This window comes from Carlito syrichta, unplaced genomic scaffold (genome assembly GCF_000164805.1).
Source record: "Carlito syrichta isolate Samal-C Ts95f unplaced genomic scaffold, Tarsius_syrichta-2.0.1 Scaffold315456, whole genome shotgun sequence".
NCBI lineage: Eukaryota > Metazoa > Chordata > Mammalia > Primates > Tarsiidae > Carlito > Carlito syrichta.
Genome location: NW_007259552.1, coordinates 391768 through 403907, shown reverse-complemented (window position 1 = coordinate 403907; position 12140 = coordinate 391768). Strand labels below are relative to the sequence as shown.

Sequence of the window (12140 nt, the reverse complement as noted above, 5' to 3'; positions counted from 1 at the left end):
AAGTGGGGGGAGGGTCCCTGTCCACCGGGGTGGGTCGCTCCAGGATGGTGGAGGGGAGGGTCCCTGCGCATCGGGCCGGGTCTCCCCAGGACCGGGGGTAGGGGCATCCCTGCCCTCCCGGCCTTCCCGGGCCCGGGGTAGCTGCGGGGCCCCCTCACCCGTCCGCTGCGGCCGCCGGTCAAAGACTCGCACAGTGAGGGAGGGCTCCCTCCACCCCGGGCCAGGGGCTCCGCCCGTCCCCTCTGTGCCCCGCCCCCTGGCAGAGCCGGGTTCGCCCGCCTCCCTCACTTCCCGGGACTGGCCGTGGCGGGTCCTAGAGCGCCCGGGAGGGTCCCGACTCCCGCGACGGCGGGGGCTGCGGGGCCGGGCGCCCGAGGACAGGGCCGGGCGACGTTCGGGCACCTTCTTTCCACTTGGCGGCGGAGGACTCTTGGAAGGTAAACGAGCCACACGCACGCTCACGGAAATCGAGCGACTTCATTTGGAAAGCCGGGTAGTTGCCCGGTGGACCCAACCGTGTGTTCGCGTGTCACGGGTTTCGTGTCAACACCGGACGTGTAACACAGAACGCAGAATAAGAAATGCACCTGAAAGCTCTCAAAAGGCACCGCGAAAACGGCAAGGTTGCGTTCTCGGTGCCTCCATTTTAAAATCAAACACGTTGGTATAGATGCTGAAAACTTCTGCAGAAACTGCAAAAATATAAAATGTAACTTGTGTTTATTTCTTCCCTTCCATTCCCACATTTGTTTGATTTTAATACTTTTTCAGCTATTCAGGAAAAAGCCACATAAGCAGAAAAACAGAAACCTGTTTTCAGTACTAACAATGACACTTGAAAGCAGAAGTGACCACATTGGCACCATCTGTGTTCCCACCGTCACCTACCCCACTCGGTTTTTCAGGAGGGGTGGGCTCGTAGAATAACAAAAGTGCTGATTCAGGGATTTTTGTGGCCACTGAGGAAGGGACCCTGAACACGGCTCTGGCCCCCAGTGTTCAAGGGCTGCAGCATGATGTGGGAGTCCCCAAAACCCAAAACCTGCAGGCTGCTAGTCAGGTGACCTGTAGGGCAGCCACCCAGTCTGGTGCCTGCCCTCTGGGAGTCTTTCCAGGCCGGGGAGACAGGTTCCATGTGTGCTTGGGGGCCTGAGTGCATTCCACACCTCTGCAACCCTCAGGGACGCAGGAAGCGCTTTGGCTGAGGGTGATGCTGAGGGTTGGGCTCCAGGATGCAGGGCATGGGCGGGCCCTTGTGGAGGGGGACCCCAAGAGCGGCACACACTTGTTAACTGGTACTTTCTGAGGGAGGCCGTAGGTCTGATGAACGAGAGCTTTCCACGATCAGGAGCTAGGCACTGGGTTGGAACAGAAGGGAAGGAGGGAGACCTTTAAGTCCCTCTCCTTGTCTTAAGGGTTAAATCCATAAATGCGCAGAGAGCAGAGAGGTACGCTGTGTGAGCACAGCTTGAGAATTGGTCTCCAGGAGGCTGGTCCTCACAAGTGGCTGGTCCTCGCAGATGACTGGTGCTAGGGTAGCTGACCATGAGATAGCTGGCTCTCAGGTGGCTGGCCTTCACAGGTGGTGTGCACTTGGGTGGTCGGTCGTCACATGGCTGACCCTGGGCAGCTCTGCTGTCGTCGTGACTTTAGGCGTCCATCAGGTAAGGGAGAGACTGGCAGCCGAAGTGGAGGCCATGAGCATGGCTCACACCCACGACAGCTCAGCACCAAGGTCACCTTTCAAAAGGCCCCCAGAGACCGAGCAGAGATGTGTGCCCACTGGTGGACCTTGGGAGTTCAGCTCTGGGAGGAGATCTTCAGCCCCCAAGGCACCCAGGCTGTGCCTAAGTGTGCAGAAAGACCCAGTCTTGCCAACTGAGCCTGAGTTCTGCCAAGATGTATGTGTGCTTAGCCAGTGGCTTCAGCATCAAACCAGGGGCTACACACTGACACCCCGAAGCCACAGCAGGTGGCTAAAAAAGGCAGAATGTTCCAGGTGGCCAAGCAGCAAGTCCCTCACCCGGTAGGCTCCTGCCACTCCTGAGACTCCCAAGTAGAGGTGGCTTTAGGGGCAGATGCCCTTGTCCCTGAGGAGAAGCGTCTGTCCACTCCTCAGCACAGGTGGGCCCAGCTGCAGCAGGACCCCAAGCACCTCGGTGCTGTGGCTTCCTTTTGCTCCATGGAGACCCATACCTGATGTTCACCATCCAGTGGGGCTTATCTGCCTGAGCCAGGCCCTGAGGTACTCTGAATGGCACCATCAGCTATAAGTTGTCTTTGGGTGGCGCCCTGTGATGCCCTTAACTTTCTGATGTATGCTCTTGTATTCAAATTGCCTACAGCCAGCACCACCTTTATGGTTTTTGAAGTGCTACCTGTCTGTCTTGTCGCTAATAATTCTTCCTGGGATGGTGGTTGGAAGAAACTGCAGAGATAGTGAGCAAGTAAGACAGCCTCCACAGACATCTCAACGTCCTGTTTCTTTTCTCTACATTTTGTGTTTCTGCACATTCTCAAAAGTAGACGCTGTCAACTCCTTATGACATGACGTACCAAGAGACAGACTAGTATGAACCATCCCGTGGCTGCTGAGAACACCAGAGATTTCCAGAAGGAACAAGAGAGTATTCTGCTAACTTCCCTTCCAGGTCGTCTCAGCTGGGCCACAGCACCACAGAGCACCTGCTACCTGTCATGGGAAAGCACAGGGATGCAGCACTGACAGCCTTGCCTGCCTGCAGCTTCCTGGCTTCCTCCCACAGATGGGCTCACAGTCCCCTGTCGCTCAGTGAGCTCCATTTCTAATTCCTCATGTACCGTCCTCTGCAGTGCTATCCTTTGAGAGGTTGGCCTGGCCAGCATGGCACAGGCCTGGGCTGGCGGTGGCTTGGGAGTTCTGAGCCAGGAGCATCGTGTGACGGCTTTCCCTGACTTGGACTGGATGGTAACAGGCCTGCCACACGGCACCCTGGGTCATGGAACATCCCACTTTCTTAGGGACTTGAATTCCTCAGGAGAGATACTGTCATGCTTGATTACACTCAGGGCCAGCTTGCATTTAAGAACTTTGGTGATATTTTATAAAATCCAGAGTATACCTCTGTGCATGCCACACATACAGAGTAGAGGATTGCACTGGGCAGCTCTGCAGAGTTCCTCTAAGAAGGCTCTGGTTAGGCACCTGCCTTGTTAGACCAGGTGTAGAGGCAGCCCCGGCTGGGTGGACGGAGCATGGGTAGTGTGCTACAGCAGAAAAGTGCACTCAGGAGCTCGGGGTGGGATCAGCATCGCCAAGGCACTCTTGGGGAACACCTCGGGCACTCTGCCCTGGCTGGGCGTGGCCCACGGGGGCGAGTCCAGGGGCTCACGCTTGACAACAGGGGCGGACCCGACAGCTCTGCAGGTGCAACCTGGCAGGAGGGCCTGAGCCTCATGGCGACCCTGTGCATGGTGGTGGCAGTGAGGATCCAGCAGGGGCGGGTCGGGCATGTGCTCAAGGTGGGTGCCATGAGCAGGGTAGCACATGGCGGTGGCCCTACTATGCAGAGGAGTTCCCAGGATGTCATGCCCGAGGTGTGGGGTGTAGCCCGGCTGCCTAGAGTCTGGCTCTGCCTTCAGGTGCATTCTGGTAGGGAAAGTGGCCAGATGGCCCTTGGCCACATCACTGGTCCCCGGCCACAGCTGGCTGGGCACATAGCCGTCCACTGCATCCTCAGACCCAGAGTCATGCTCCATCTTGATGGGCACCTCCAGAGGCAACATCGGCCCACACAGGCCTCCTGGGGACATCTGCAGGCCTTGTAGCTTCCCGTCCTGGGCAGAGAAGGCTCCCGTGGCAAAATGCCGCACTCCGAGCTGTGGGAGCTGGCTCTGCAGGCTGCCATGGGGGTAGCAGCAGGGAGCGGCATGCACTTGGCTCTCGTCTACCTCCCGCCCGGGCCTGCTGGCTTGACTGGAGTAGGCACCAGGGCCCGAGCTCGGCGGGTGACAGCTGGGTGAGTTTCTGAAAGTGGTTGTGCCGCTGGCATTGAAAGTGCCCTGGGCCCCTGGGTAGGGCAGACAGGGGCTGCAGGGCACAGGGCGCTTGGAGACCAGGTCACCCTTGCTGGGTTGCAGCTTCAGCGTGACGCTTCCATCCTCCCCGTGCTGTCCTGCCGTGCAGTCCAGGCGCCTCAAGGGTCCCAGCTTCTCCAGGTGGCAACTGTGCACGTGCGCCTCCCTCTGCCCCCTCCCTCCAGAGCAGCTGCTGGGGACCCGCTCCTGCTCCTTGTCCCTGGCCCTGCAGAGAGACGGCCCATCAGACAGCGTTGGGGACGATGGCCTCACCCCCTTGGGGAGTCTCCAAGGGGGAGTCTTAAGCTGGACAGGGACTGGCTAAATCCACCAAGGCTGCAACATGCCACCCCCCCCACCGCCAGCAGCCCAGGAGGCCAGTGCTGGCACTGCCTGTCCTGTAACCCCCCCATCCCTGGGTGCCTGGCAGGGCTCAAAGGGGCCCAGGGGTGAGGGTGCAGGAGGCCATCTTCTGTGGCCAGACCTTGTCACTGGCCAACACCACCGTGTGGCATCTGGACTGGCACCTGTGTGACAAGAGACAGTGGCCCAAGGACAGGAAAGAGCCTGACACACAGCTGGGCTGGCCAGGGAAGGGGAGCCCCGCTGGGGTGGGTGGGTCCAGGAGGGGGCATGTGGAGAGGGTTTCCCAGCAAGGGTGAGCTCAGGCTGGGGCTGGGGACTCAGGGCCCAGGAGCAGGTGAAGGCGGGCCCCGGGTCTGGCAGCTCTGCTGAAGCCCACGAGGCATCCTCGGCACCCAGCACTCCCCAGGCTGCTGCTCCTCCAGGCCAGTCCCAGCCCGTGTGTGAGTTCTCGGCCGAAGAGCCGTCTGAAGGTGCTCCACGGAGAGCAAGGTCTGTCACCCAGGGACCATCAGGGCCCCCTCCGTCTCTTCGGTCGGCCCACTCCCCTCTCTACTTTGGCCTCAGCAGTGACTGAGGGCGGGGCTGGGGAGGCTGCCTGGCACCACTTACCCTGCAGCCCCCTTGGGGTCGAGGACAAGGTCTGGACTATCCCTGAGGCACAGACACGGGGCCCTGGCAGGAACCCGGGCCCAACAGCCAGCATCAGGCTGGGCCCTGAACACCAGGAGGCCATTTTCCCTGCTGCTCCTTCCTGTTGGGGTTTAGAGAGGAGAGAAGCCATCATGGGAAACTGAGGAGCGCCTGGGTGAGCCTCGCCTCGTTCTGCACCAGACGTGTCTCATCCGGCTCCCACAAAGTGCATGGAACAGGGCCCAGGACCTGGCAGTTATCAGCAGGACAGACACCAAGTCTCCCCAAAACGGCATGTCCATGGAACGTGCCAGGGCTGGGAGAGCTCTCCAAGGGAGCAAAATACATTTGAACCCATTCGGAAAAGATGAGATTGAGAATTTTTAAAAGTACCTTCAAAGTAGTTGGGTTTTCCGTGCAATTCTGATTCACACAGATTCATGGAAGCTTTTACTCTGTGAAGAACAGATCATAGCAGAACAATAAAACATGTGTCAAAGGTAGAGAAGAGTAATGAATGACAGGTACTGATGTCACACCAAGCGGTGAGGACAGAACAATAGCTCGCACTCGCTCAGTTCTTCACAGTGTTTTCTCAGTTACAGATTTGCTGAAAATACTGAATTCTGTCTCTTTTTAGGCCAAAAAAGGTTAATGAATTTGCTTCAGAAAGTAGATGTACACACAGAATGACTTTTAGAGTTTGCACTTTTGTTCTGGAAAGACAGAACAAAAATATAGTAGATTCTTGAAATTCGAGGTAGTTATGTTCTATAAAGTCACCGTAGATACCAAATGAGTGACAGCTGAACAGGGTGCACATACATGTGTGTACATGTATGTGTGTGTGTATACATGGACATCTCTCACATGGATTATAATCGTAAGACCCAGCAGTGACTCATTCTGGTAGACTCTATTTTCCTTATTTTTCAGAAGAAAAATGTTAAGTGACCTGCCTAGTACTGCCCTACCCACAGGCCCCAGGGCTGGGTTCCAACCCCTCCAACTGGCCCAGAGCCAGAACCTCCTGCCCCACCTGCCTCTGTCCTCTGGACACCTTTAGGAAATGCGGGGCTGGATTCTCCTCACTGGACCTCAACTGGCATGTGTCCACCGTGTGAATCAAACCCCTCTGTGCGTGTCCGTGGATGGTCAAAAGAATGGCATGTATTGATTTGGGGTTACACGTGCATTTTGATAAGTGGGCAGTGTCACAGAATAATGAGGCTCCAGGACATGTTGCAAAATCCCTATCAGGAAAAGTTGTAGGGGGCGGCCTGGGGGCTTGATTCTGCTGTATGTACCTCGCACCACCCTAGTGCTCAGGGTGAGTGGACTACGGTGTTTACTCAGAGTCAGTGCCAAACTCAGTTCAGAGCAGGCTGGTGAAAACTCCAGAAACCCTGGGTAGGTGTGAGTTAGAACTCTCAGCTTGGCAGGTTTCTTCCCCCTTCCGAATTGTAATAACAGGATGTGTGCCAACTGTGTACGCCTCACTTCCCTAGCCCTCACAGGCCCTACAGGCGGGTCTAGGTGTCTACATTCCAGGGAGCGCGGTGGGCCCAAGACCCTACACCAGTGGCCCAGCACCTGCCCCTCCCCCCCGCCCCCGCCACCTGGGGGGTGTGGCCTGTGCTTTCCCGCTGGGACGCCAGGGGGCGGCAGAGAAAGCTCAGGTTGTGTGTTTACGTTGTAAAAATCAAGCCAAAGCAGCTTACAACCAGAACAGTCTGAGGCAGCAAGTGAAAGAGGAGTGTCTCGCAGTGTGCGTGGCCCGCCAGGGGTGGTGGGGGCCGGGGGCGGAAAGGTGAGAGGGGAGGTGGGGGGCTGGCCCTGCGCCACAGGCAGCCATCCTAGCAGGGACCGTTGGGCTTGCACGCCTCACCGTGGCCACATCAATTTTGTAACTTTCCTTTGGCTTTCTGTTTTTTCTCTCTTGCAGTTTACATTCTCATCCTTTATGTGCATTTAATTTTAGCCTGTTCCAGGTATCTGTTCTCAGCACCTGGCACGTGTCAGGGTCAGAGCTGCCCCAGGTTCCTCCCATCCTGGAACCACCTTCCATGTGCCTCAGGCAGTGACCAGCCGTTTGAGGGGGCAGCTGGGGCTGCTAGGTCCCAACGGCAGAGCTGGGTGGACATGGAGCAACCCACACGGGACCCCATGCATGGCCACACATGGCATGAAAACCTCCAGACACCTGCCGCTGCTGTCAGGTTGGGTAACCATCTGAATGGCCATCTGAAGAGGTCAAAGGTGAGGCACGGAGAGGTGAGGTGTTGGGAAGGCAGCCTCAGCGTGCAGAGTTCCCGAGGCACCAGCCTGGGGTTCTCAGAGCCCCAAGTTCCTTCCTGGACATGTCTGACAACTGGGTGGGGCACTCTGCCACACCCTCCGCATCTGGGCATCAGCAGGTGTGAAACCAGGGCCCTCCCAACGCCTCTGGGCCAGGCAGACCTGGGGCCACTCTGCAGGTGCTGCTGTTCCAAGGATATGCATGAGGACTCGGAGGACACGCTACCGGTGAAAACGCAGGGAAGGGAGGGAGAGCAGGCGGCTGGATGCTGCTGAGTCCCAGAGCTAAAGCCCGCTCACGAAGCTGCACTCTGGCAAGGTCCACCAAGGCCAAGTGTTGAAGAATGACATTCAGTCCTAATGGAAGTCAGGGCGTGCAGGTGGAATCCAAAACCAAACCACAAAGCACAGCACAGGCGAGACATGTCTCCATGGCGATGGTGACTGCAACATAGGATGGCAGGGACACACCTGTGGCAGTTGATGCATTAGTAAAGGCAGGATGCTCGGAACAAAGGAAGGGACATCTCTTCCAGTCTGCATCACTGGGCCTGCCGTGCACATCCCCAGGTGGCGTACATGTGCAGAAGGTATCTGGAACCCAAACCCGGGAGCAAGGCAAACAGAACTGAGGACATTTAGCTAGAGAAAGAAGGGTGGAAATTCTAGGGAGTGAGAGTTCAAGCCATCACCAGGAAGCCTTTCTAGCCAAGTTGTGTGTGAACCTGGCGTGCTTTGTGTGTGTGTCGGTGAGTGCCTTGACTCTCAGGGAATCTCTCCTGGGGGCCGCAGCTGGCATCCCCACCTGGGCTGGCTGGCCAAGTCAGATGCCTGCTGGGGTTTCCTTCCAGCTGATACTGCTGTCTGGTGAAGGTGGGTGGCCAATGACGGATCCGCAGGCCACACAGGTGGACTGCCTCAATAGTGGCCATAGGCCTGAGAACCAAGCATGTGGGCTGGGTCCCAGCCAATGCCTGGTTACCAGGCCCCGAGCAGCACCGGGCACCGGGGAGTGCAGATGGGAGCGCCTCGGTGGCAGTCAAAGACCCGAGGGCTGAGGGACACGAACATGGGTGAGTCCAGACCAGCTTTTCCACTCTGCGCTCAGCACCTAGACCTGAGCCGGCAGGCATGCCTCGGGGCGCGAGGGCCAGGTCCCTGGAGACTCAGTCAGGCAGGAATGGGACATCAGCAACTGCTGGGAGGGAGGCCCGGGCTTCCCTGGCAGCAGGCGGGGAGGAGAGGACAGAGGCTTCCAGGAGTGCCAGGTCCATGCCTTCTCGGTCACGCCGTAATGTCACGTGCAAAAGGCAAGACACAAACTCTCACAGCTGCCTCTATGGGTGCAGACAGGCAGTGTGGGGCGGTGGTAGGTGAACTGGGAGTCCGCACTGGACGTGGTGAGAAGGAGGATGCTGAGAATGGCACCCTCAGGAAAGCTCCCCACAGCCTCATGGGGTCCTTGGCCAGCCCAGCCAGAAAGCTACGCAGGTGGTTCTGACTCGACAGAAGTCGCCCAGCTCTTGAGGCATCTGTTCCAAGGCACAGTCCCTGGCCCCTGGGGCAGTGGGCATCTCCTCTGTGGCTGCGACTCAGCTGAGTCTGCTGTGGTGACAGTCACCAAGAGACAAAGGGGTGGGCTGGGGACTCAGGGTCTTGACAAACTGGACCTGCACTGGGTGCGGGAGAAGGTGTCTCCCACCATGCTGGGGGAGAGTTGGGGCCCCAGGCATCCCTGTTGCCCCAGCCCAGCCCTGGGTCTCACCACAAGGTGTCTTCCCACCAGTCAGAAACACAGTTGCCTATGCACGAATTCTTACCTCTCCCCCAAGAAACCAACCCACGCAATGCAGGCTTAATCCACTCTACAAAACCATGGATGCGACTCGCCCAGAAAACTGGCTACAGTGTCTTCTCCTTCTGAGAGGCTGAGAAGATGCTGGGGCGGGATTGGGTGGCACAGGCACAAGGACCGGCAGGGGGCAGCTGTGCCACTGGTCCTCAGCCCACCCACCTGGCAGCGCCGGCCCGTCATCTCCCAGCCAGGAACCACCCTCACTCATTGGGGGGCTGATTGTGAAGAAGGGCAGTGGGAGAGGAAAGCGGGCAGGAGGCTGGGCCCAGCCCCATTCCCATGGGACACGGGCCGGCACCTGCTCTGAGCCTGGCGCTGCGGCAGGACGGTCTGGGGACGAGCTGACACAGGCAGCCTCGGGGGCCAGGCTGCAGTGTGAGTCTGAAAATATTTTTTCCTAACCATCATTACCCACCTAACATAGTCACTTTAATAACACCAAACTCATTGTATTGCCTGCTGGAAAGGAGGAAAGAAGACAACGCCAGTGTCAGGCGCTGTGCTGCGACTCAGAGTGGCCACCTTGCGGCGACATGAGCCCGAGCCTACTCACTTGGCGTCCACGATGGCCATGGGGTCGGCCTTGTGCTTGGCCCTCAGGAGCGCGCTTTTCATCTTCACCTCAGCTGCAGAATGCCAGAGGACAGGCACCACGACGCAGAATAGTGACAGGCGTGGGGGCAGGACTGTCCCCGACGGTGCCTTCTTCTTCTGTCCAAACAGGAACCTCAGTTTGCCTTGAAACTGCATCGTCTGGTTTTTGGGGACAGGGGGAGGCATGTTCGCAATGCATGTTGGCTACGTGGTCAAAGGATGTGGAGCATGACGCACAGTTGCCGGGAAGCAGTTCGTCTGGTGTCATGTGGGAAACAGACCAGTGACCAGGCCAGGAAGGCACCGCAGAACCCGGCCTCCCTACTCTGGGCCTTCAGAATGACTCACGGGTTTCCCTAGAGGCTCTATGATAGCCATTAACTGGTGACTCTATTCACATGTCTGTTCTCTTGTGAGTGTGCATGTGGGAGCTGGCCCACACGGGTAGGCGTGGCTACTCATCTGCCTGGACTGTTACCAACCCATGGCCGCACCATCAGTCAGCCCCTTGGTAGGAATTTGGGGAGCAGACCATCTCTGAGGACTGTTTCAGCTGTAGCAACCCATTTCCAGATTATCATTCATTCATAAGGGTAAAACCTAGAGACCACTGGACCTTGTTTATCTAGGGCGTCAGTGTGTTTTTTTAAAAGGCCAGCAAGTAACTTAGGAGTTTGTCCTAAAATGAAAGCTCTCTCTACAAAGAGAAGGCTGATGTATAATTGTGTTAGTCACCAAGGATGCTCTTCCTCTCAATGGAAGAATGACCCCTCAACATGGCCCCACTCTCTCCCTGTCCTTTTCTCCATCCATCTCCCCATCCGTCTTCCCAACCATGCGTTCCATCTGTCCTTGCTTCCTTCCTTCCATCCCGCCATCTTCCTCTCTGTCTGTGGATTTATTAGATAAACAGACACCTGCATGCCCCAACTGTGTACCCTTCACTTACTTGGTATGGAGGATTCAGGGCAGTGGCGGGCTGGGAAATGTTTAATATCCAGCTCTCCAGAGGAAAAAAATCCCTGGTCTGTAGTGTTTGACAATTTCTGTGGTGTCGACATTCCCGCCATAGCTTATGTTGAGCTACCAACCTGACTTCAATGGAATCTCTGAACAGTTGGCTCTGAGGACAGCAGGAGACAGTCTACATAGTACCACCTTGCCCAACTGTGGGACGGAGTGGCTGCCACACTGTCCCATGGCCAAAGCTGGGAAGAGACTGTGAGGTTGTGCAGGGTCACTGTGTGGCCCCTTGTGGGTGTCGGTGTGTCCTCTATAAATGCCAGAGCTCTCTACAGGAGTGTGGAGTTACGGATTTTAAGGGTAGCATATCAGACACTTATTTTTGTATACCTTATTGCAACATTTCAGCTTCAAACTCATTTCTCTGGCTGGCTTCCTCTATTCACTTTTTTGTTTTACAGTTTCATTTTCAACTATATTTCAATCCCTGCAGACTGCACAGTAAAATCCTTCCAATCTAGAAACAAGTTTTTAATTAACTGGGGATTGGTTATACAATTTTAAAACCTAACAACATTCCTTATCAGCCAGTAAATAGTGTCTTGATTTCCATAAAATTTGGAACAAAATATTATCAAAATAGAAGACTTTATTGTTAGCCAGTGGCCTTGTGCGTGTGGGTGCAGCCTCTGACCTGGGACCATGGGTACCATGGAAAGCTGTCCCTTTCATGAGGCACTCTGGTGTGTGGGAAAGCTGCGAGACCCCAGACCCACAGGGTGCTTCTGCTGTGGGGACAGCCTGGGCCGAGGTCCTCAGGAGGTCCTAGGTCCATGAATGGGTGGGGAGGGTGAACCCAGGGGGCCTGCCCAGCAGGGTGCTGGAGTCAAGCTTGTGGCATTAGATTGTAGCCAGGAGGGCAGCAAGGCCTGCTCCACCCTCTGGGAGCTCTTGGGACACTTGGAGTCTTTGCCCTGACAGGCTGGAAGAGCCAGAAAAGGAAAGGGTCAGGCAGCAGAGTGGAGACCCATGGATGGCTGCAAGAGAGGCAGTTAAACTCAGGCAGGAGCTGTGGGCTCAGATGCCCATGCCACCTGGCAAGGCTTGCCAGGCAAGGCTCTCCCAGCTCGCCAGCCCTCGGCAGGACGTGGGGTTTGTTTGAAAAGGAGCACCAGGTGAAGAGAAAGCTACAATAACACCAAGCTGTCACTTGCCTCGCTTGCCCATCTGCAGTGGGCTCGCGTCCATGCAGGCATCTCTCTCCCTACGCCGTGGCCTCACGGCCCTCGCCATCAGCTTCCATGCAGAGCTCAACCCTGGCAACACTGTCCCCACCACAGGGACCGGCGGGCTCACACACAGCTCCCTCCAGCCGGGG

General features: G+C 56.8%; 2 protein-coding genes across 3 annotated transcripts in view; both read right to left on the bottom strand.

Annotated features, from left to right (window-relative positions):
- EXOC3 (exocyst complex component 3) overlaps window positions 1-12140 on the bottom strand; it is a 41940-nt gene that overhangs the window by 28007 nt on the left and 1793 nt on the right. Inside the window, exon 1 of one of the 2 annotated variants that reach the window (XM_008072827.2) lies at window positions 159-173. The exons of the other annotated variant lie outside the window; for it this stretch is intronic. The gene's annotated coding sequence lies outside the window, so the exon portion shown is untranslated. Of the gene's footprint in view, window positions 1-158; window positions 174-12140 lie in introns of those variants that run through there. 2 annotated transcript variants of the gene reach the window in all.
- AHRR (aryl-hydrocarbon receptor repressor) overlaps window positions 3064-12140 on the bottom strand; it is a 70092-nt gene continuing 61015 nt past the window's right edge. The window contains exons 7-10 of the mRNA XM_008072825.1: window positions 9759-9958; window positions 5446-5507; window positions 5032-5173; window positions 3064-4282 (exon numbers count right to left, since the gene is read on the bottom strand). Of these exons, the coding sequence (XP_008071016.1) occupies window positions 3247-4282; window positions 5032-5173; window positions 5446-5507; window positions 9759-9958 (1440 nt within the window). The 3' untranslated portion in view covers window positions 3064-3246. The remainder of the gene's footprint in view (window positions 4283-5031; window positions 5174-5445; window positions 5508-9758; window positions 9959-12140) is intronic.